Raw genomic sequence first — 25,079 nt, 5'->3', positions numbered from 1 at the left:
AAAACCCTAATGTGGGTTTCGTTAGCTAGACTCATATACCGATTCTAACGGCGGATTTCGAGTGGGGATCACCAATTCGCTGAGGGCGCCAAGCATAAGGAGTGAAGGTTTAACATATCTTCGGCCCGTTTCTTCAAAAGAAGAGGATGGATTGGCTCTCTATATGTGCTTAGAGACTCAACACATTGAACTCTTCAAGAAGCTTTTCTATGAAATCTGATGATGAAATGTGTATTGCGTATTTGGCATTTGCAAAATAAGATTTCATTTTGAGAAAATTGGGAGGAAGCGTCACTTGTGATGATAATAGAAACCTAAGAATTTCAAAACGAGAAATGAATCTATGTGTGTGCAACTTTCAACAAGATTTGTCTTAACAACACACAGTTTGGAAAGAAACAGACAACAGACTACAATTCCAAACCCGGAAAATAACAACAGAAACAGTAAGACAAGGATCATGGCAGGATCAATTATTGTGTACTGTAATTACCAGATTCTTTGAAGCTCTCCTGAACCGTCGATTAACCGTGTCAGCCCCAGCAAGGGCGACGATCCTCTCATTGTAACCGACATCGGGAGATACGTGAAGCTCAAGGCATTGCAATACACGGCCGAAGCGAAGGAGATACTGCAGAAATCGAAGATCGTACAAGATTCCCCGAAAGCCTTTGATCTTGACGACTCTCAAGGTATTCTTCAGGCATCTATAGATGATTTTCTCCTCCCACAAAGTGTCCGGATCGAACTCGAACGGCGGATAATAGTCCTGTAAGAAAACTTTACTTCCATGTTAAGAGACAATACACAAGTTTGTTTACTCATGTGTCAGCGCTTCACTATTGAACGATACAATTCCATTTGAACGCCAAACCCTAAATCATTTTCAGCAACATTACGTGTTACTATGAATTGAATTGATTAACTTACGACCAAAATTCTTTCAGGAACAATTTCGAGTGTAAGAGATTCCAAGATGTAGCAGCTTTTGAGCATGAATCTGATTCCCAAGAACTCGTGCGGGTACAGTGATGTCTTCAACGTTAAACATCGCGTTTCCAATGGACGGTCCAGAGATAACGGATTTTCACCATTCGGAACCTCCTTTGAAAAGAACAAAAAAAAAAATAAAATCAAATTGACCGTTAGAAGTACGAGACAGAACAAAATAAAAATCACTTGGCGCGGAAGACCGTTAGATGTAAGAAACAGAACTTCCGCCGTGATGCCATATATACACATAAGGGTACGTAACGTTGTAACTATGTCTAGGTAGAATAACTTTGTAATATTATCGTATCCAATATATAGAAAATCGTTTTTCTATATGGTATCAGAGCCTTAATACGGACTAAATGTCATTTAGTACCTCGATCTAATACCCACATATAAGCCGTTATTCATTATGTTTTTATCTTCTGTCATGCTTTGAACATATACTAAAGCATGCGCTAGTAACGACGCCTGATAGTGATCGAACTTTCATATATATATATATATCATAGTTCTAACTAGCCGAAATTTCCGAAAAACAAACAAGAAAAGCGCAAAGTAATGATATAGATGTTGTTTTCGGACCTGAAGAAGATAAGTGCAAACCGTCAAAGTCGTGGCGGATGCAACATCATAGAGGATATTACAAAGAATTTCCCCGGTTTCCTCGAACTCGGTCTCTAGCCCGAAATCCAAGCAGACCTCTTGCATCCTCCTCTTCAGCCGATCGAACACGATGTGACAAAATTCGCCTGAATACTTGAACACCTCCAAACAAGGCACGTCAAAGTAGAACGCCGAGCCGGTAAAATCGCAATTCTCTATTATTAACTCTCTTAATCTTTCGTTGTTGATTAACTCAACTAAGTCCACATTCCGACACATTCTGAGGGTTAGGCTCTCGAGCAATGGAGTGTTCATCAACAGGGACTGGACGGATCCTAGTTCGACAAAACCTAGGGAGAGATTCTTCAGTGATGTCATGTTTTTGAAACTTGACGCCACTAGCCCACATGCATATAGATTCAACGACTCTAGTTTCGCTTTCTCGTAAACACAGGAAGGCAGATCGATCGCTGTCACTTGATTCTCCGAGCCGCAGGAGAAATCAAGAACAAGGTTCTTGACGCTCTTCGAGACAGCGAATCTAATGAGGGATTTCATCTCTCCCTGGAATCCGTCTGGTTTCGAGAACTTCACTTCGAAACTGTCGATGCGGTCGCCGTAAAACCACGAGACCCATTCGGACATGAACCGAACGAACAGAGCTCTCCTCGCCAACTTGTTCTCCTCAGAGGCCGACAAGTCGACGAAATCCGTCTCGTTGAATTGCACGTTACGCGTCTGGTAGCACAGGTTCTTCCAACGTTTTGACAGCACGCTCGTTCGGACAGCATCTTTGAAGGGTAAGTAAGAGATTATCATGATCAGAAGCAAATCCTTCATACCCGAGAGCATGTCTGGATCTTGTGGAATATCCATTTGGTTTCGAGGGCGAGCGATGAAGTGATGATTCAGCGGAGACAAAACAACCAAGTCGCAAGAGAAGTGTTGTTTTTTGATAAGTGTATGTAAGGTTGTGCCTTTAGGGTTAATGGCAGTTTCTTTGTTTAATTGACTGTGGAACCGTCTCTTTTTAACCTTTCTTCGGACTCGCACGGGTGGAAGAACGACACAGTTTCAGATTATTTATGAAAAATTCTCCATAAATAATGTTTTATTTAATTAATTTTTTACTGCGTAATTAATTTTTGTGTTACGTCATTACATACATAATGTTAAAGAATAGTAGATATTTTACTTTATATAGAGATTTTGCTAAACGTATTTAAGTTGCCTGATAAATAAAATACATCATTATGGAAAATAATTAAATAATTTTTACCAAAATAAAATACATTATTTCAATAATGCATTCTTTATTTTACTATACAGAGAGATTTTGCCTGGTGTGTTTCTTCTTCACATTTATATTGACGAATATAATAAATTAAAATGAAATACGTTGAGACCGTTTGAAGAAATAAAAGAAAATCCTGCGTAAATACTTTTACTGGGAAAACGAAGCAAAATATAAAAATAAGTTTGATTTATTTACGAAAACATTCACTACAAAAACTAAAGTACATTAGTAATGAACGATAGATAATATACGGATTAATATATTTATGAAAATTAAATCGTACGATACGTTTGATTGTTTTGCTCCCATGGTTCAGGAAAACAAAGGGAATTTTCTATACATCCATTGGATTGTAAATTTGGTCATTTCTTGATATTTGTCCTAAAACCTTATATACATGGAAGACTCTGGCTGGTGTAGAGGGTTGATCGAGTCGAAATAAATTTCGGCCGATACAAAGGAGAAACACAGTCTTTAACAAAAAAAAAGAAAAAAAAAAGAAAAAAGAGAAACGCAGCGTATGACGGAAAGGCAAAAGCGTCATTTAGCAAAGAAGTAATAAATAAAATTTAATTTGATCTAATCTAAATTTGGGTGGTCTAATATCAAAAAAATATACAAAATATATTATTATCCTGAATTCAAATAGATCTAAATATGGGGATATTTAGCTGGACTTTTTCGATTCTATTGGAGATATAGTTAGTACGAAGTTTGGTTTCACTTTGATCTCACTCTTGTTTAAAAAGTAAGCAAAGGTTGAATTACTTGCATTAAAAGACAAACTTAGAAAAACTTTCTTAAGCCAAAATTTATGATCTTCAAATATTCTAGTGCAAATACTTCAAAACTTATCACGAACAATGACGTTCGGTATTCGATTCGGGTTCGATACAACTTTTTATCGGTTCAAATTATTCGGTTCTAGAAAAATACGTATCATTCGATTATTACATTTGGTTCTTTTCGATTTGGTTCGGTTTCGAAAAATTCAGTTTTCTAAATATATAATTAGATCCAATAAATCTATGTGGTTTAGTGAAGCCCTAGACTATTTTGTATAGATATGTATATGACACGTATCAACTAGTGTAGCTGAAAAAGCATACAAACAAGTCCGAGAGTGGTCGTCATCCCTTTGGTGGCCGATGTAATCTCCTTCGTCTCTTCTGTTCTTTATCTCTCCAGATACATGTTTTAGCAGACGTTCTAACCCGTGAGTGTGGACTAGTTACGAGAACGGTAATTTTTAGTGTTTGTGACAAGTCTCTAGATCAAAACATGTTAGTATATTTACACTTTTGTTATTACATGCAAGATGTATTCATTTAGGTTTCTTAATCTATTTTTCCTGTGTGGAATCCAAAATTTGAACATGGAAACCATTGTGAACGGATGTTTAGAAATTTTCAAAATCCAACATCCGATTTGTGCTCTTCTCTCGACTTGCAGGAAGGTTCTCTTCCGGTAAGATATTTCGGCATCCCCTGAGCCCTTGGAGACTATCTCGACTTGATTACTAGCCACTAATTGAGAAGATCAAAGGGAAGCTGGCATCGTGGACAACTAGATTTCTCTCGTTTGCTAGGAAAATCCAACTCGTCTCTGTTGTCATCTATGAGTCTATGACATATTCAATGCTTGGAGTTCGGTATTTATGCTTTCTAAATACTTTTAAACTCGTGTACAGTCTCAGTGCCACCTTCTTCTAGAAATCTTCCTCATTGATGTCGTGTTCATACCATATCTCATGGGAATCCATATGCAAATCCCGCAAGGAAGGCGGTCTTGATTTGCGGAAATTTGAAGACTTAATTTAATACCGTCTTCCGACTGAAGTTAATCTAGTTATTACTCACGGAATCAGGCTCGTTATGGGTGGTCTAGTTTTACCATAACGTTCCTAAGAGAATAGGGTTTTGGGCCACATTGCGGTTAAGCCGCTTCTCTCGGAATGCACGCAGGCTATTATATATCCATTAAGGAGACTGCTTAGAGCTTCATCAGACCGTGTTGGAAATGATAAGAATATTAGGTTCTGGTTTAATAATTGGACAAGACTCAAACCTCTGATCGATTACATTGGGATGCTGGGCCCTAGCTAGATTGCTTAGTCTACCAAAATACAACCTCTTCATAATGTATCCAGGAACTAAATGTTATTATCACCTCTGCTACCATCTCATCCGATGGCCTTGGTACTGACATGGTGAAGACAACTGCAAAGATTGTTTTTCCTCGTCCAACACATGGAACTAAATCAGGAGCCATCACCTCAAGTTCTTTAACACTCCTTAATATGGTTCAGTCTCTCTATATATACCACGATTTGCTTTAGTGCAATGGCAAGCTATCCTACAACATCTCCTTACCACAGACCGCCTCTACCGCTGGGGCCTTTAGATTGGCAGGAAATGCCCACTATGCCGTATAGAAGATGAGTCACATAGCCATATTTTCTTCTGTTGTTTGTTTAGTACAGTCATCTAGAACTTTTATGCTTAGAATTGTTGGTCATCTCCCCCTCTAGTCCTGTCCCAATGTCATACGTGGATTAGCCAGTCCGATCATAATCAAAGCAGAAACCGTACGGTGATTGTCAAACTCATCGCGCAAAATCCTAACTTATGAAATTTGGCGGAACGCAGCAATCGCTTGTTCCGCAACCGCTCCAAATCAGTGGAGATAATTTGATGGAAACTAGACCGTACGATGCGGAACACTCCCCTTCCCTTGCTAACAAGAGGCAATGGCCATACAACACCGTCCTCGAATATTGGTTCTTCTTAATGCTATATAATCCTCGTGCTATGTAGGGAACGTGACCACTTACACATGGATATCCCTTTATATGTGTTCAATGTAATTATTATTATTATTATTTTTATTATGTGCTCAATTTTAAGTGGGCACGAACAACTTTCTTGATTGATCCAAAATTGGGTGGCTAAAACGGTAAAGAACAGAGTTTTCCTCCTAATCCGGTTCGAGTTTTCACTGAGAGAGAAACATTCATATAAGCTTCTCCATTCCTCTGAAAAATGCAGTCGGACGAAAGGTTCGGTTAACTTCCGGATTATCAAAAAAAATCTTTCTCGGATTGCTTCATCTTTTTTTTTTTATAACTTCAACTATCTTTGTTTATCAATTGATTTTTGAAAAAAAAAAAACTGATAGATATAACGTGCAAAAAAGTTTTATAATAATAACAATGGAAGATTATGTAGGAGGCACATATAACACATATGGACCGATCAAATTCACGGTGGAAAACAAGATGGATTTTCATATAATAAAGTAAAGCAAAAGGAAGCAACATGGTCTTGAGGAATCTTCCATGGGTTTATTCTATGGATGTACCTACGACCTCCACCCTTCTCAACTCCCAAGAGGCATTTACGTACATGCGTGTATATGTGTGCATATGTATATATATACACACATCGAATATGCCTCTATCCCATTCCGAGAACACAATTATAATCACCCTCTAAGTCATGATGCATCATCCATGGCCAAATTGGAATTGAAAGTCATATATATATATACAAACACACACACATTTAAAATAAATTAAGGAAAAAAAAACACAGTAGACACTGGATGGAAAAGCATTAATAGGATTGAATTACGAAATTGAAAAACGAGTCTTATTTTCAGTGGGGACACATTTTCTCCCCACTCTTTCGTCTCTTGGAAATTATATATAAAGCCAAAACCCCCCAAAAAAAAAACCCTGCCTACCAAATCCAAACGTCGTATCCTCATCTTTTCATTATTGGGATCATATATATATATATATACACACACACATACGCACAGTGAACTGTTTCCGGTCTTGATCATCAATCACACCTCGACAATTTCCCGCAGCGTCAGATCACTGCTTTGCCTGTACCACCAAAAAAACAAAAACGAAAACGGAAGATTGAAGAACTGGCTCCCATGAGACCATAAATTGAAGAATTATCCAACTTAGAAATTCGATCTCCCTGTGAAGTACTTAGCTTTAGATTGCATTCGGACAGGACAAGAAGAAGGGTAAAACCTGGACCAAGAATCTAATAACAGTTGAGTACTTTAGACCGCATTCAGACAGAACCCATCTGATTATATTTAAGTAATCTCAAAAGACGTTTATTGAAATACAACTAGGGGAGCTTTGTGTGGCTGTGGAGTGAAGCCAAGAGACAGTTTTCTGAGACAGGAGAATCAGCTTTTGACCAAATGAATATGCGTGTTTCTTATCCGTTTGGGATTGAATTCATTTTTTAAGGGTGGTATGGGATGGTAAGGGATGTTTACCTGAGAGTACAAGAAGGTTCCGAGGATGGCAATGGCGGCTCCGAGGGCATTGATGGGCTGGACAGGAGTGTGGAAGATAATGATGGAAGAGACGATGACGGAGATACGTTTCATGGTGTTACCGACACTAAACGTCAAGGGAGAGATCTCGTCCAGGGACATGTATGACACTTGGTTGTAGAGATGATAGAACACGCTCTGGGCAGCCACCCACCTGTTAGGACAGCCACGCCGTGTCATGTTCGGTTAGCTAAAGCCATATAATTGAAGAACTAAGCAATAAGATGAAGACTCGATCGTTCTAGACAAAATTAAGTCCAAATCTAGGACATAACTGAATTAGACCCATGTGATCCAAATTTCCATTGTCAAACCCAAAACTAGATAAGGAGGAAAGCTCCCAGAAGGAAATGAAAACTAAGAGCCGAAGAATTGTTTCCTCATAAGGATTTTAGAGAACTTACGCGACGAATTGGGGTCCAATATCAGAGAGAGCCTTCTGCCACCCATCAACCCACATCTGTGGCCCCTCGACCGCAATGGCAAAGGGTGTGAGTATCAAGAGAGACAAGATGGAGAGACAAGCATAGTAGTTCATCCCGCTCACAGACTTTCCTTTCATGCCCTTCTTCGAGAATATGTTCCGGAAGACGAAAGCCAAGTTGGAAATCATGGCTCCCATGAAACCTGAAACCACAAATCTCAGCTCTAACCATATCTGAAGCCTAATTCAGCTCTAAATTAAGCAAGCACAAGCAAATTTTCACTTCCAACCGTATCAATGTGTTACTCAGTTACAGCTCAGCTTCTGGAACATTACCGGTCATGTTGAAGTTTAACTCGGTAAGGGCAGAGAGAGCGCAACCACCGATGATGGGAATGAGGGAGAGGTAGACCGAGGTGGGGAAGGTTTCACCCAAAAGGAACCTTGAGACCAACACACTGAACGCAGGCTCGCCACTCTTGATGATGTGAGTGAAGGAAACCGCAACCTTTGACATACTCACAGTTGCTGCTACATGCCCAATTGTGTGAGCCACAGCAACCTTTGCCAAATCGCAAAAGATTTCATTAGAACAGAACCAAAAGTGTAAATCTAGATGGTGTGTTGTTTTACAAGAGCTTAAGAAATAAATGAAATCACAATTCAAATTCAGCTGCTCAAGTCCGTGTTCCTTGAATTCTTGGGTGGTCTTTTCAGTTTTAACTGGTGGCCAAGAATTTGTGAATTTCACAGCCAAATGAAGCAAGATACGAACAAAGACGGCAAAAAAAACATCACTTTCTTCTCCACCGTTTTCCTCGGGAAGCAGACAAAACTGTGGCTGTCACTCAGGTAAGCAAGAAAGAAAAGCAACACATATTCCTGCAAAATCAGCAGAAACTGACCCCAAACCCTAATACCCAACATCGTAAACATCGGTATCGTCTAAAATTTCCAACCTTTTTTAAAATTTTCTCAGCAAGCAAACAACCCAAAAAAAAAAAACCCACCAACCCACTTACCGGAAAAAGAGTCTTCCAGAACTCGAAATCCGTTTGCGGCGCCTCGGCGATTCTGGTAGCCCAGGATACGAGCATGATGAGCGAACCGGCGGCAAGGGACAGTGTGGAAGTCAGCCATGGATAAGGGTAAGCGTTCAAGACTTTCTTGTTGTAGATGTTGAAGACGACGTTCAAAGCCCACCACGTCGCGAAGTAAACCCCAATCTTCACGCGCTTCGCCGCCTCCGATTTCGCCGTCGCCGCATCAATCGGCTGAGGCTCCGATCGGTCCGCCTCGTACGCGTCGCATCTCATCGGAGACTTCTTCCTCCTCGGAACGAGGGACGAAAGGTACAGAGGCCTCGACACGGCCAACGCTGTTCGCTTCGGTAGCTCCGTCGCCGGAAACGACAGCGAGGCCGGAGATCGCCGGAAAAGGCATGACGGGTTACGCCGAAAAAGCGGATCGAATACTCCGACCTTCGCCGCGATGGTTTGCTTCGCCGATAAAACCATCGCCGGAGAGGAAGAAGAGAGGTTTTTCGTCGAATAGAAAATTAAACCCAGAAAAAAGAGAACTCTTTGACAGAATCAAAACCCTAGCACGCGAAGAGAGGAACAATCAAAGGGTGAACCCAGAATATGAAACAAGAAGAAGAATTCAGGAACGTGAAGCAGGACGAAGGAAAGGGCGATCAGATCGATCCAAAAGCCGATCTTTGCTGGGTTTGTAGCGAAGGAGAGGTATGTAAGAGCAAAAGTAGAGCAGGAAATAAGTATATATGTGTGTATATCAGTATATGTGCACATATAAAGAGAGATATATTGATTTACAACCTCTTTGAAGTGTTTCTTCAAACATAAACCATTAAAAAATCTTTTTTTAATTATAGAAAAAGGATCCTGTGTCTCAAGCTTATTTAAAAGCGATCGCATGCAGCAATCACAAGCCGCCACGTTGGGGAATATTAAGGTTAATGTTTTATTTATAAGAAAAATAAAGGTAATTTCCTCTCAACCTTTTTTCCTTATAGGTCAACGTATTAGTTTTTTGTTGTTGAAATATTGCGTTATTAATTTCCTTATTCTAAATTTGGACAACTTCATGAATTTTAATACGAATACCTCTCTTATACACACCTTATTAGGGGTGGACATAATATCTAAAAAAGTTGAATCGATCTGTTATTCGATGTGTATTCGAAACAAAAATTCGGATATCCGAAGTTTATGAATTGGATACAAATATTTATTTTAAGATATTTATCGGATATAGATCGAATACAGATATCAAAATCGAATTATTCGATATATACAATCTGATCTATATTTTGTAATAATATTATTAAATATAAAAATAATTTGGTATGAAGATTTAAAATAATTAATATTTATATATTTTTAAAGAGTTTTAAGAAATGTTTTATATATATTGATATTTAAGATGTTTAATCGTTGGAATATTAAGATTAATTTATTATGTTTAATATTTTGAATTTTAAATTTTAAATATATTTGTGATTGATAGATTACGATCGTATTTGTATGTAAATTGATTTTGAATGTTTAAATTATAAACTTTAAATTGTGAATATCGTTTATATTAAATGAATTATATATTTTATTTATATTTGAGTTTGTTATTTAATTTTAATTGAAAATTTTATAATATTTTAGATTGCACACGTATATTTGCAAATATCCCATAATACGTATAACAAAAATTACAGATCAGATACAGATAACAAAATCGAATATTTATGGAAATCTCAAAAATTTATCATAATCGATCCATGTCTACCTCTAACCTTAATTTTGAGTCGGAAAAATAAAAGAAAAAAGAGGATTCCATAAATGTGTATATATGATTTTCAATTACATTTAGATTTGTTTGTTTTAACTGATAAATGAATTAGAATCCAATTTAAAATCATATACATAAATAATAAATAATAAAGTTTGAATCAATTTGGTGAAAACATTTAAGCATTCACCTCACCATCAATATGAGGTTTGTTTTAATTTTTATTTATCCTTTAAAAACTCATTAACTACATATAATTGATTAGTATATAAATAAATAATAAAATTTGAGGTAATTCGTATGATACATAAAAAATATTTTAACAAAAACATTCTCATCATCGATGTAGTATTTGTTTTAATTTTTATTTAACATCTAAAAAATCATTAACCACATATAAATTGATTGGACTACCACTAATTTTTCATATAATACTTTTTTCAAAATTTTGGGTAACATATATATTGAAAAAACCACTAAAAGTTTATGATATATAAAAATATTTTAACGAAAGTATTCTCTTTATCTATGTAGTATTTTTGTTTTAATTTTTAATATCATAACAAGATAATGATAATGTAACTTTCACTTATTCATGCTTTAATATTACTTCAATATAGTCTCACTTCACATTCCAGGAATTAGTTTTGCCTTGTACTACCACCCACCTACACATATATAAAAGTTACTAAAACTTTCTAAATCAAAATTTCAAATATAATATTATTAAATCATTATTGTTGATGATGTTTTACAAGTTGACATATTTATGAATAATTTTTAAATAATTCTAAGTAAAAAATTATGCAGTCACAAATTACCATAAATATATTATCACCCTAATTTGGATTATAAGAATGATGATAATAAAACTACTGGTTTATGTCATGAAAATTAAATAAATAAATTTTCAGATAATACTACGTTTTAAGCTATGACTACATTTGAAACCAAATCTAAAAATGAATAGTTTTGATTGTATATCTCTATATTCTTATATATTTCGTCTTTACAAATATTAATATCATATTTAATACGTAGAATAAAATCCATAAAAAAATTTAAATTTGTAAAATAGTGGAAACTAATTACTAAACTTTTTACTAAATAAATTTATTTTCAAATTTGCAAAACTTGTTGTTATAATTACTAAATTTATTAATGGATGCAAAAAGAACCTCGATGATATTGACTTAAAAATTAATTTAAAAATTACAATATCATATTTTGTAAGTTTGATAATTGTAATAACATATTTTGTAAGTTTGAAAATAAATTTGTTAAACGGAAAATTTCGGAATTAGTTTTACATCATTTTACAAGTTTTGGAATTTTTATGAGTTTTACAATCAAACAATAAAACAAGTTATCTCTCTCACAGTTTTTACTACATTCATATCAACAAATTTTATATAAATATAGTAAAAAATAAACGTTTTATGTCATACATATACAAGTCAATATCATCAGAATTCCATATCATATATAGAAATTAAATCGTTCTTAAAACAAATTATAACTACAATATTTAAAAATATTATTTTTGGTATTATGTGTAGAAATTGAAACACCGACACTGAAGATCCCATAACAAATCATTCATATCCAATTTATACAACGCTTAGATAACAACATATATTTTTAAATAATTCTACTTTTTAACTTGATAATATAATGCGTTATGCTGAATGTACAATATTTTAGTTGAACCAATATATTTTCTCTGTATAATATAAATAATTTATATATTTTTTAATCACATTCATATAGCAAAGTTGTATTTTCATATTAATTGCGGGGTTTGGGAAAAAATATTAGAATATTAAAAACCGGAGATAAATCGTACTGTAGATTCTATAGATGTCAACAGCTCTTCCTCCGTTGATTCTTCCTCGTCAACGAGATTTCTTCCGAAGATGATCTCCTCGAGCAAGATCAAATCCGTAGACTTCTACAGGTTTTGTATCTCTTTGCTTTTCTCTCGCACTTTGTAGATTCCTCCTGTTTTTGTAGATTTTGGCTCTTTTTTCTCGATTTAGACAGTGACTGATCTAATGTCGGTAGGAATTGGTATAGATTTTGTGTTTTTGTCTGAATTGCTTGAAGGCGAGGCGGAGATTTTGTAGATTAGCTCATAGGTAGTTGGTATACAGTAGTTTAGGAGTGTTCTTGACGTTTTAAGATCGATTTTCTCGTGTAAGAGCATTTTCATTTCGCCTGAGTGAAAATAGGATGCCCAAGTTTTTCATTCGGTTTTTTAGTATGATCTCGTGGAAGAGCATTTTCATTAGCCACTTTAGTTTCGGTTTCTAGGTCCTGTTTATATTATACCGATTTGCTTCAGCATCTACTGGCATCTGAGATTTATGAATCTAGACATTGATGCTAGGGATTTCATGTTTTCCTTCTGAATTATGTGTTTTCAGGAAAATCCCGAGGGACTTGACAGAGGCGACGCTGTCAGGTGCTGGACTGTCCATTGTAGCCGCCCTCTCTATGCTATTCCTTTTTGGAATGGTAGGCTATAGCTGGTTGTAGTTGTTGTTGATGGCACTCTCTAACGGTCGTTCAAGCTTTATGACAAAGCCCAACCTCAAAACTGTTTCAAAGTTTAATGCTTTAGATAATTTCAAATGCTCCTTTCATTGTAGTTGGACTGCCATTTTGACTTCATAAGTCTCTTGTTACAGGAATTGAACAATTATGTGGCTGTCAGCACTACCACATCCGTTATTGTTGACAAGAGTTCTGATGGAGAATTCTTGCGCATCGATTTTAACCTAAGGTAAATCATACTAAAATATAGATTTTGATTTTGCTGGCAAAATATTTTATTTTGTTTTAGGGTTTAGGTTAATGTTTCAGTTCTTGAGGCTCGAACATCAGTTTTATCCTTTATTTGTTGAATATATGTCTTATTCCTTCAGAACTTCTGTTGGTTACTTGCGCTGTCTTATCAATATGGTCCAATATCCAGATGTTTTGCGGTTGCTGACTCTCATTTCTATTTTACTGCAGCTTCCCGGTACTTTCATGTGAATTCGCATCTGTGGATGTCAGTGATATATTAGGAACTGTAAGTTTCTTTTGTTATTAGTTTCATCATAACAACCCTGAGTTCTGGTTGTTGGCAACTGCTGGTTGTTAATGAGATTTATATGTCTGGCACGCATACGAGAGTTGGAATGGACAATAGTTTCTTAGGGTGAAAGAAATGTATCATGGTAGGTAGCACATCTTACATCTGATATGACGATAAACAAAACTCACCAGACAATTACCTATTTGGTTATTGCCTTTTTTCTGCTGTGATATTAGAAGCTCAAAAGGTAAATATAATATGTAAAATAATAGAGGAGTCTAGATTTTCTGATTAAATTGTTTAATCTTTGATGTGTGTTATGGTGATGAATAACAATGTCAGTGGGCAGAACTGTAACATGATATATTTTCCTGCTTGATTACAACAACATAGTACTTAAGGAGATTCAGCTAAGCAATTGATATGATCTATGTTGCTAGTTGTTTTGGTGGCCTTCCTCCAAACTGAAAACTGCTATATAATTTTAAATTATGAACTCTATTTTATCGTATATGTAATTTGAAAATAAAATACTTTGCTTGCCTTTCTGTCTGTTTGGTTCAGAATTCTGTGCCCTGTATTTGTAATGGAAGTTCATTACCCTGATTTCTGACTTATGTTTTCAGAACAGGCTAAATATAACAAAAACAATTCGCAAGTTTCCTATTGATTCGGATCTAAGACCCACTGGTCCTGAGTTTCATGCTGGGACTGTTTTGAATTTCATTAAGCATGGAAATGATGTTGATGAAGAAGCAATTGAAGGTTCCATACCACTAAGTAGCAACAACTTTGACGAATTTTCACATCAGTAAGTGGCCTATGCCAAAGTTCATTTTAATCATTTCATATATTAGTGCATGAATAATTATACTAGGAAGAGTGCCTGTTCATACGATTACTTTGCTTCTGTTGACACGATTCAAACATACATTTGTGCAGATACTCCGTTTTGGTTGTAAATTTTTATGCTCCATGGTGCTATTGGAGTAATCTCCTGGTAAATCCATTATCTTTGTTTCCCATCCGCATGAAAGTTAGAAGTCATTGCACATTTTCCATTTAGTTTGTTGCCTCTTCACTCAGGCAATATTTATGTTTGTGCTTGCATCATAGGCAGTGTTAGTGCCTGATAACAAGACATATTGAAAGCCAACCACCCTTGCACTGAATATGATCTCAACAGGAAATTAAATAACATCAATGGGGGGAATGAACTGATTATAATTTTAGCATTCCATGATGGGTTACTTTCCTGTTAGAGGTGGTGTACACCTTAGCTTAGCTGTATTCTAAAGAATTTAACTAGAAAGATGTCAGTTGTGTTTACCTGATGCGGTTCTGTTGGTACTGAATATCATACTTTAATTTTAAGTGAAGTATATTTTGGCTCAGTAGAGACTCAATTTTGCTAATCTTTTCACTGGAAGAATATAATCTCTGTTTGTATGGTCAGAAACCATCATGGGAAAAAGCAGCAAAACAAATAAAGGAAAGGTTAGTCGTTTTACTGTCAGTTGGAGATAAAGAATCAATTATACTCCTTTACTTCATTACTGATTATCCATTTTCCTTATTTTTCCTATAGATATGACCCAGAGCTTGATGGACGTGTTATTTTGGGGAAAGTTGACTGCACCCAAGAAGCTGATCTTTGTCGGAGGTACTTTAGTAATCTGTTTGACATCTCGCCACAAATTATATCCATAACTCCTCCAGTCTGTGCATAATTTTAAAGAGAAGCTATTGATAGGTATTTCCGTGGACATGTTTGTGGTTAGTGAAGATTCATTGAACTTAGACTAGACTAGTTAGTGTTTTGCTGTTGGTGTTGGTTAGTTAGTTAGTTAGTTAATATCTAGTTTCAGCAATCAATAGTTATAAAAATAGGTTAGCGGGATTAGAGGGGTTTTATAGTTGTTTTTTGGTAAGGGCTGTAAGGGGAGAGGGTTGGGATCCTGATAAGAACACAGAACAGATTTGTAAAGAACACTGAGCAGAATTCCTTCTTTACTGTTATCAAAACCCAAAAAACGTGGATGGGTTTGATTAATGAGAGCTCCTTCTCTCCCCAACACCAGATTTTCCCAGAATCAAAACATAAATCCCCTTTCCCAGGTCTATAGTCTATATACTCCAGCCCCAACAGCAAAATGCTGAGCTGGCCTAGGTAAAAAAAACCCGTTCTGCAAAAGCAAAATGCGATGATGAAGAATCGGCTCAAAACAGAGAAATCGCAGTGGGAAAGGAAGTTTTCTGTGGAGCAGTCACCTATCGATAGCGAGTGCACTACGAAAACAGCGTCGGCGATTGGTGAAAACTGCCAACAGAATGCGAGTGATGAATTCGAAGTAATAGCATCCGAAAGGGGAAGCATCAGGGGAACAATCACCGACCGATCACGTGCATCACGAGTTGGTCAGAAATCTATCAACGAATTGTGAGTTTGTTCTGAAATCAGCCAGTACGATCAGATTTTCTGATTTTTCGATGGCTACAGCATTGGCAAAGGTGAAACAGGATAAATTTGTCGGAAAGGATATCTTGGAATGGTTTGTAAGAGGAAGAGAGGCTGGGGAGAAGATTTCCTTTACTTCCATGAGTGAAGATGGCTTAGCGTGGGTGTTGTACAATGGGCGACAAAGTAGAAGGCAATTTTGGGATTGGGATGGGAGACTTTATCCACCAGTTGGATTTTTATCAAAGCAATTTCGACATTGTCAACTTGAGGACAAGTTGAAACTGTAGGCGGGGGCGGAGCGGTATTGATAGGTGTTTCCGTAGACATGTTTGTGGTTAGTGTAGATTCATTGAACTTACACTAGAGTTAATAAGTGGATGTTTTGCTGTTGGTGTTGGTTAGTTAGTTAATTAGTAAATATCTAGTTTCAGCAATCAATAGTTATAAATAGAGAGGTTAGAGGGATTAGAGGGGTTTTATGGTTGTTTTTGGTAAGGTTTGTAATGGGAGAGAGTTGGGATCCTCTCTACAAACAAGATCATCCAAATTGTGTGTTTTCGTTTTGGGAAATCGATGAATGTGTTGAGTTTTCTGCTGGAAATCAGAGTTTCAGGAGCTGAAACTTAACAGCTATTAGGATATTTTCCACTACGTACATCATTGCAAATTCCAATGCTTGCAATAGTGGGATTGGAATAGAAGGGGTTTCAGGACATAGGTTAGTACTGAATCAGTTTTGCATTAGCCACCTGCCCCCCACCCCAAATAACAATTGTGCAACTCGTTGGTCTAAGATCAATTTGAAAGTTTCAATGAGTGACGGAGATAATCTTCTCCCGTTTTGTCTTTAGCTTCCATGGAATTAATTTTGTTTTGGATAAGATAATCTAAGGTTTTCTAAAATTTTCTGACTGGACCAAATCAAGTCATATTTTTGGAAGGTAGTTTGAATCTCCTTGCAATTTGGTTGCTATACGTAAAGTGTTCTTTGTCATTCTTCGAGTCCTTTTCAATTATTGGCTGTATTCGCTCACTCCATGCAGCTTCTTAACTTTAGTTTCTTATTTATCTTCTCAGGCATCACATACAAGGGTATCCTTCTATTCGCATTTTCCGTAAAGGCAATGATGTTAGGTAAGAGAGCATGGATGTAATGTATTCGTATAATATATGATCATTGTTCACTGGCTCAATATAGCTTATTCTTCGAGCATGAATCAGAGAGGATCATGGACATCACGAGCATGAATCCTATTATGGAGATCGTGATACAGAGAGCCTAGTAAAGGTAGACCATACTATCCAGGTTTCTTTTTCAATTTTTATGCCTCTTAGGAATGTTATTGTTAATATCTTTTCCGAGCTTCTCCAGATGGTGGAAAGTTTGGTTGAGCCAATCCAGCTGGAGTCTGAGAGGTTAGCATTGGAAGATAAATCAGACAATTCAGCGATAGGTCTGAAAAAAGCTCCTTCAACTGGAGGATGCCGTATTGAAGGATATGTGCGTGTAAAAAAGGTAAGTTTTACGGAAAATTGAGATGACTAATTGGTGTTTGAACTCTGGGTACGGAGCAAAGTTACCAGTGCTTATACTATCTGACCGACTTTCCAGTTGCGTAAGATGTCGTATGTTTATGTTCTTGCAGGTCCCGGGAAACCTTATAGTGTCAGCACGATCTGGATCTCATTCATTTGATTCTTCTCAAATGAACATGTCCCATGTCATCAACCATCTCTCCTTTGGCCGGAGTATTTCACCTCAGACTATGAAAGACCTAAAGCGCCTGGCACCTTATCTTGGTCGGAGCCATAACCGCTTGGACGGCCGTTCATTCATAAATCACCGTGATCTCGGGCCTAATGTTACTGTAAGTTCACATCTTACCAATAACTCGTCTTGGTCATTACATTAGGACAATAGCGGGAGAACTCACTATTAACGACCTAATGTTCCACTTGATGGTTTTGTTTTTATTTTATCTTTTTTTTATCCGCTATTTGCGATGCTATCATCTATTCTACAGATCGAACACTATCTTCAAATAGTGAAGTCGGAAGTGATAAAGAGCCACGGACACTCATTACTCATCGAGTACGAGTACACAGCACATAGCAGTGTGGCTCACAGCTTCTACTTACCGGTCGCTAAATTCCACTTCGAGCTCTCTCCCATGCAGGTAGGTATATATTGAAATATCGAGATAAACCTCTTTTAATAAAAAGGATAAAACCCATAAAAATTTCTAAATTTGTAAAATGGTGAAAACTAATTTAACTTTCTAGTTGATAAATTTATTACCAAACTTCCAACATGTGTCATTATAATTATCAAACTTGTTAATTGATGTCGGAAGAAACATTGACGACGTTGATCTACAAATTAGTTTGGTAATTACAGTAACACATTTTGCAAGTTTGGACTTATAATGATAAATTTTGTAAGTTTAGAATAAATTTGTGATATGGAAAGTTTAGAAATTAGTTTTCCACCGTTCTGTAAGTTTGAGAATTTTTATATGTTTTACTCTTGATAAAAGGAGTAGATAAGATCAAAATTCAAGACAATATCTTGTAATAGAATACTCTTTAAACAACACTGCTCGGGTTTTCTTTTCTTTTTTGAAGGTTCTAATTACGGAGAACACAAAGTCGTTCTCACATTTCATCACCAATGTATGCGCCATTATCGGCGGTGTCTTCACGGTTAGTGAAAACCTCATGTGATATGGTCCAGAAACTAACATTCCGGCACATGGGATTCAGTAAATGTATGACTCTTTCACCGGTGGGGTTTTTCAGGTCGCCGGAATCTTGGATTCGATTTTCTACAACACGATCAAACTGGTGAAAAAGATTGAAATCGGCAAAAGCTTTTGATAGGGGAGGCTGAGGAGCTTATATTTATTGCCACGTGAGGTTGGGCACGGAATTGGTTACCCAGATATTTTAGGATATTCGAATTTAGTATTTAAATGTTTGGGATAAGGATTACAATCTGATTTCATATCCGTAGGGTGCTGAGTATAGAAATTTCCGGTATCCGAATCCGAATTTTAGGGAAAAAAATTTAAGGATAATTTTGTAATTTTTAATAAATATTAAAGTGTTTTGTAATAATAGAATGAGTAATTTTGTGTATTATTGAAAAGTATATGGTCGAATATCGATTTGGTTTCGGTTTCGTTATATTCGGGTTCAATTATTTTGGTTATAGAAAAATTATAAACATTCAGTTTTTATATCAAATTTGGTTCGGTTCAGTTTTATTTTAGTTCAGTTCGATTTAATTATTTTGGAAAAAATATTAATTTTTTAAAGAAGTGTTTTTTGTTTTTTTTTCTAGATGTAGACATTCGGCTCGGTTAATAACTAAACTAAATCAAATAATATTATTTTGGTTATTAACTGAATCGAATCGAATAATTAATTGGTTACGAATTCTCAAAAATCGAAATAACAGAATTTGAAATGAAATGAATCGATTAAAATTTAATAAACGTTTGGTTATGAGTTCTCAAAACTCGAAATAATGGTACCGAATTGTATATACACACATATATATATATACATGTACGTATGTCTTTTTAATTCAAATCATTGTTTTATTAATTTTTTACAAATGTGATAAGGAGAATAAGATTTATTTATAAAGTCTTCTTTTTTATTTTGTTATTTTTATATCAAAATAAATTATGGCATGAATATAAATTTTGTTATATGATTATAATGGTATTTTATATTATATTTTGTTTAAATATTTTTCTATTATAAACAATACAAAACTTGTTTTTAATATTATAATCGATCTGAACTGATTTAAATTTGTATTTGGCTATAATTTTAAGTAGACAAAAATAAATCAAATTGATTTTTGAAACCGAATTGAAACGGACCAAATAAATTAAATAATCGTTTGGTTATTAGTTTTCAAAATTCAAAATAATTGAACTCAAACTAATCGTAACTGATTAATCCAAACCGAACCGTTTATCCACCTTTTTTCAGTTATTTTTTTTATCCCCTCTCGTGTGATCCATGTAATTTGTATGATATGTATGAGTATCATGACTCAATAAGCTAAAAGTGTCAAATTTCAATTTTTATGCTTGATCGTGGCTTATATGCTGCTATATAATAGAAATAAAGTGTTTGTGAATGAATTTCACGTAATCATTAATGTTTTCTTCTAACAAATTCAAATTGTTTCAAAATAACCTAAAAACACTACTGGGTTCGACTGGTTATACCGCAGCGGTTGCGGTTGCGGGTGACAGCGTTTTCAGAACGTTTGATAGCGATTATAAATGATTAGTACTGACTGGTTGAGAAGTTGCTGTTGGTAGCGATTGCGGGTGGGTGCAGTTAGAAGTGAATGGTTCATTACGGTTGCGGTTGCGTTTTGATATAAATTGTCAAAAAAAATATTATTTAAAAATAATTTTTTATAATAGTTTTAATTAAATTTTTCGTATCATTTGATAAAAATTATTTACTAAATTTATAATAATTAAATAATAAATTTAAAATATAAATATTATCAATTTAATTTATTTTTAAGTAAAAAAATAATTTTATTATAAAAATTATTAAAAATAATCATTATTAAACTTAAAAATTATACTATTGTATTTTTTTTATTAAAATATAATACTAAAAATAATATCAAATCATAACACTAAACAAAATCATCACCAATATATATATTAATGTTTTATATAATTTCTAATAAAAATATTTTAGTTTTTTTGTCAAAACGCCGGAAACCGCTACCAAAACGCAAGTTGGAAGCTGCGATTAGAAAACATAAGTTTGGTTGCGGTTGCGGTTGCGGTTGGTTGCGGTTCAACCAGTCAGTTTTTCAATCGCCCGCAACCGTCGGAAATCGCAACCGCTTCGTTTGCGGGTGGCGGCGGTGCAACCAGTCGCCCCCTAACACTTATGATGTTGGTTTTGATTCAGACTTTGAAATCTGAAGAAAAAGAATAAATTAATGGAAAATTGGAAACAAACCCAATATGGATGAGAGGGAAATCGAGGAGAGAGAAAATATTAATAAATTTAAAAACTAGGGTTGGAGGACATGGAATGAAGTCAAAATCTACGTCGTCATGGTATATATATCAGTGAACAAAAAATGAATCGAATAACAGAAATCGGAAAATATGCTACACACAGAAGATGTAATAATATGCAATGGAGAAAAGATTTATAATGTCTCAATGTTGGTCCAAAAAATAAAATTGCAGATGGATGTGCAAGTTACAAAGGAAACATGTAAATGAGTGCAAAAATTATCGTCCAAATATAGGGAATATAAATCTAGAAAAAAAAAATTTTAAAAAAAAAGAGGAGGAGAGGAGATGAAGGGAATTAGAGGGAGGGAATATCCACAAGCTCCGTCTATGGCGGCCAACAACTATTTCCAACGAAACCAAGCTCATCTTCACCACCATCGATACCATGGCTTTCTCCACCATCACCTGTAACAAAAAAAATGTGACAAAACAAGAAACAGAGAAGAAGAAGTGAAGCAGACAAGGGGAGAGAAGATTCAGATTTAATAAATAAATTTTAATAAAGGAAACAAAATCGAAGAAACTCGAAGGAAAAGTTTCGTCTTTGAACTCTTTCTCCCCCGTGTCTCCTTCAAAGCTGGGTCCCCTTTGATTTTTCAATTTAGTTTTCCTCAAATCCACACAAAAAAGTATCTTTTTTTTTTTAACTGTAATCGATCGATCGATCGATCTTTCTGAGGGGTTTCCAGTGTGGCGCTTCCTGGTCTCTGGGTTTGATTTTGGAACCGTTTACTCTTTTTCTCTGTTCCTGGGAATTTTTCTTTCGCTTTTTCCTTTTTCCGGCCGCGAATATTCTTCCCTTTTTCCGGGAAAATTTCTTTTTTTTTTCTGTGGGAATATTCGTAAATGTGGGGGGCCGCGACTGAGCCAGCAGATTCTTACTACCAGGTTCGGCCTGAGTGCACCGATGTCGCCAGGACCCGATTCAAGATCAAGGTTTGTATCTGTGTTCATCTCATTTTTTTTTTTGGATTTGTAATCGTTCTGGATTTGCCATCAATGTCGTGGTCTGAATCTTGTCTATTGAACATGAAATTCGGTTCCATGTTGCTCCATACCATTGTTCCGGTGACAACGGCGTTGATCCCGTTGTCATGGCGTTTAACTTGTTCTCGGGTTTTGACCTTTTGGGATTAGCTTGGTTTTGTAGATGAAACATGAGAAGAAACAGGTACGAGACGATTGAAATGATTGTGGTCAGTTCCTTCTGGAAGCAAATTAAGCTATGATCTTCCCTTAAATGTAAACATATGAACTGCTTCATGTTCATAATTATGTTTCCTGGTACGGAGAAATGAAGGGATTTGATCTAAGACACTGTTTAGTTCTCCAGACCCATGCTTAATCTCATCTGTTAAAGGCATATTACATTGTTGTATATAGGAGGAAAGGGTTAGAGGTTCTTTCTTCTGTTCTGTAATTTTCCATCAGTCATGAGCTTGATGCTTTGACAGTGTTACCTAGTCCATTCCGAACTTGAAAGTTGTTAGCTTTTGCTCGGCGGCTAAGTGGAGCTGCTTTGAGCTTTAGACGGATGAACTTTCTTCGCACATAACTTGGATCTTTCCCTTCCTCGTGGTTATAAAAATATCGTGGCATGGTTTGCTGGGTATTAATGAGATAGGTAGATGGATAGTTAAGGTTGTATATGAATGTCTGCTAACAAGAAGATGATGTTTGATTCGTCTAGAAGGTTTTCACCGCATTGCTGACAATACGCTTGTATTTCATAATGCTTCTGCAGCCGGGTAAAACTCTAAGTATAAGAAAATGGCAGGCTGCATTTACCCAAGAAGGTTACCTCGATATCGGCAAGACTCTGAGCCGAATCCAACGTGGGGTAAGTCAGTAAACTTTGTTGGAAGACCGCTTGAAATTTTTCTTTGGTTTAATAAAAACTGCAGATAGTATAGATGTTCTGGATATTGTTGTCCACTGTTTGTTTTGCTGAAGCTTGAAACTATCTGCATATTAACAAGGCATGAAGGTGGTTTTTTATATCATTAATCATATTAGCCCACGGGATAAACCTACATGACAACAGATAAGAGAAGTCTAGCCTTGTCTTGGTTCCATTCCCGTCTTTTTATTCCATCCTTTATCGTTGGTTCAGGGGGTCCATCCATCTATTAGAGGAGAAGTCTGGGAATTCCTGCTTGGTTGTTATGATCCAAAGAGCACATTCGAAGACAGAGAGGGAATCCGACAACATAGAAGGTGATTTCTCCTTTCTTATTCCGTTAAACATTGCATTTGTCATGATTCTTTCCATCCATGTAAACCATATACAACTAATAGATTCTGCGGAAAAATCATTCTTCTTCAAGTACTGTTATTTGCTTCAGACTGCAGTATGCTTCCTGGAAGGAAGAATGCAAGCGGATGTTTCCTGTCGTTGGAAGCGGTAGATTTATTACTGCGCCTGTAATTACCGAAGACGGTAAACCCATTTATGATCCTCTGGTGCTTCAAGAAACAAATTCAGGTAAATGTTATCTTTGGTTTATAGAATAGTAAAAATGTTGTTAATGCTAAAAACTGTGGATAAGCGTTTGCTGTATACACCTTCTGTTTCTTCAGGACCTGATTCAAATGGTTCAGATTTTTTTAAAGAGCTTACGAGTCGCGGGCCTTTGGGCAAGAAAGTAATCCAATGGATGCTTACGCTTCACCAGATAGGTCTCTCTTCTCTTGTATCTGCATATTTCGCGTAGTTTTCAAGATTTTTCTTTGCTGAAATTTGTTTTTTCTTCCAGGTCTTGATGTAAATCGCACGGATAGGAGTTTGGTGTTTTACGAGATGAAGGAAAACTTGTCCAAACTCTGGGATATTCTGGCTGTTTATGCTTGGATAGACACGGACGTCGGGTATTGCCAAGGTTAGTTTTCTCGAGCAATTAAAGAGAAGGATGTTCACCCTAAAATCGACAAATTGTCTTCTGAATCCGAATATTGTTCAGGAATGAGCGATCTCTGTTCCCCGATGATTATGCTTCTCGAAGACGAAGCTGATTCATTTTGGTGCTTCGAACGTTTGATGCGCCGTTTGGTACTTAACCCTTATTCTTCTTGTTTGTATCTAATCACATCTTGAACCGAAGTGAAAAGAAAATTTCAAGGCTGGATTTTATACATAGACTGGCGATGGATCCTTGCAAGTTTCGGATATATTTTTTGTATTTGAGCTATGTTTACTGGTTATCGATTTTTGTTTTTTGAAAGCGAGGAAATTTCCGGAGCACGGGGAGATCGGTTGGGGTTGAAGCACAGCTTACCCATTTGGCTGCAATCACTCAGGTTGTTGACCCCAAACTTCACCATCATTTAGGTACTACTTCTACCTCCGTAGCGTCTCTTAAGTATATCTCTTCTGTTATAGAGATTCTGAAAAAGATTATGGAACTGCAAAAAAAAAAATGGATCTTGAAATGCAGAGAACCTTGGCGGCGGCGATTATTTATTTGCAATTCGGATGCTGATGGTTCAGTTCCGTAGAGAATTCTCGTTTTGTGACTCGTTGTACCTTTGGGAGGTACGATTTGAACTCATCTATTATAAGCATTACACCATCGAATATATCCTTCTTGGATCGATCATTCTGGTAACGATGATGTTATTCCCGTCTCGGGTTTTTTTTTTTGTGTGTGTGCAGATGATGTGGGCATTGGAATATGATCCCGAGTTATTCGATTTGTACGAGGATGCTCAATTCGGGTGTGAAAAAACCGAAGGTTCCAGAGGTAAACCGAAGTCAATAAACCAATGCGGAAAGTACGAGAGAGAAAACATGAAGAATGGAGGAAAGGGAACGGAAGCTCCATTGCCTATGTCGATTTTCCTCGTTGCCAGTGTCCTCAAGGACAAGAGCTCGAAGCTAATGACTGAAGCCCGTGGCCTCGACGATGTTGTTAAGGTTTTTTTGCGAGATCACGAGCTTCCCCCCCCCCCACAGTGAACTGTTTCCGGTCTTG

The 25,079-nt window shown here is 36.1% G+C and overlaps 4 protein-coding genes across 5 annotated transcripts in view; 2 read left to right on the top strand and 2 right to left on the bottom strand.

Moving 5' to 3' along the window:
* Positions 1 to 358: 358 nt before the first annotated feature.
* LOC104812534 (putative F-box/LRR-repeat protein At1g56400) lies at positions 359 to 2,502 on the bottom strand. Its single transcript, XM_010539746.1, has 3 exons — positions 1,579 to 2,502; positions 931 to 1,104; positions 359 to 769 (listed from the first exon to the last, which is right to left on the bottom strand). Exons 1-3 carry the CDS (start codon positions 2,473 to 2,475, stop codon positions 470 to 472), a joined length of 1,371 nt encoding a protein of 456 aa, XP_010538048.1. The 5' UTR covers positions 2,476 to 2,502; the 3' UTR covers positions 359 to 469.
* A 3,994-nt stretch (positions 2,503 to 6,496) lies between these two features.
* Positions 6,497 to 9,491, bottom strand: LOC104812533 (glucose-6-phosphate/phosphate translocator 1, chloroplastic-like). The gene is made up of 5 exons (XM_010539745.2): positions 8,708 to 9,491; positions 8,022 to 8,247; positions 7,666 to 7,888; positions 7,202 to 7,415; positions 6,497 to 6,788 (listed from the first exon to the last, which is right to left on the bottom strand). Exons 1-5 carry the CDS (start codon positions 9,200 to 9,202, stop codon positions 6,777 to 6,779), a joined length of 1,170 nt encoding a protein of 389 aa, XP_010538047.1. The 5' UTR covers positions 9,203 to 9,491; the 3' UTR covers positions 6,497 to 6,776.
* A 2,818-nt stretch (positions 9,492 to 12,309) lies between these two features.
* LOC104812532 (protein disulfide-isomerase 5-4) lies at positions 12,310 to 19,198 on the top strand. Its single transcript, XM_010539743.2, has 15 exons — positions 12,310 to 12,447; positions 12,917 to 13,007; positions 13,181 to 13,275; positions 13,509 to 13,566; positions 14,199 to 14,383; positions 14,515 to 14,572; positions 15,029 to 15,069; positions 15,161 to 15,235; positions 17,111 to 17,167; positions 17,255 to 17,321; positions 17,406 to 17,549; positions 17,680 to 17,901; positions 18,058 to 18,210; positions 18,659 to 18,736; positions 18,833 to 19,198. The coding sequence occupies exons 1-15, from the start codon at positions 12,407 to 12,409 to the stop codon at positions 18,908 to 18,910; spliced, it is 1,443 nt and encodes a 480-aa protein (XP_010538045.1). The 5' UTR covers positions 12,310 to 12,406; the 3' UTR covers positions 18,911 to 19,198.
* A 2,091-nt stretch (positions 19,199 to 21,289) lies between these two features.
* LOC104812528 (TBC1 domain family member 15-like) overlaps positions 21,290 to 25,079 on the top strand; it is a 4,717-nt gene continuing 927 nt past the window's right edge. Inside the window, exons 1-10 of one of the 2 annotated variants that reach the window (XM_010539739.2) lie at positions 21,290 to 22,044; positions 22,853 to 22,948; positions 23,222 to 23,325; positions 23,454 to 23,593; positions 23,689 to 23,787; positions 23,865 to 23,987; positions 24,069 to 24,157; positions 24,331 to 24,436; positions 24,543 to 24,640; positions 24,761 to 25,021. In XM_010539739.2, the coding sequence (XP_010538041.1) occupies positions 21,955 to 22,044; positions 22,853 to 22,948; positions 23,222 to 23,325; positions 23,454 to 23,593; positions 23,689 to 23,787; positions 23,865 to 23,987; positions 24,069 to 24,157; positions 24,331 to 24,436; positions 24,543 to 24,640; positions 24,761 to 25,021 (1,206 nt within the window). In that variant the 5' untranslated portion in view covers positions 21,290 to 21,954. The remainder of the gene's footprint in view (positions 22,045 to 22,852; positions 22,949 to 23,221; positions 23,326 to 23,453; positions 23,594 to 23,688; positions 23,788 to 23,864; positions 23,988 to 24,068; positions 24,158 to 24,330; positions 24,437 to 24,542; positions 24,641 to 24,760; positions 25,022 to 25,079) is intronic. The other variant, XM_010539740.2, reaches the window with a different exon arrangement.

This window comes from Tarenaya hassleriana, unplaced genomic scaffold (assembly GCF_000463585.1).
Source record: "Tarenaya hassleriana unplaced genomic scaffold, ASM46358v1 Cleome2, whole genome shotgun sequence".
Lineage (NCBI taxonomy): Eukaryota > Viridiplantae > Streptophyta > Magnoliopsida > Brassicales > Cleomaceae > Tarenaya > Tarenaya hassleriana.
The sequence above is the reverse complement of the archived record's forward strand: the minus strand, read 5'-3'. Positions and strand labels throughout refer to the sequence as shown.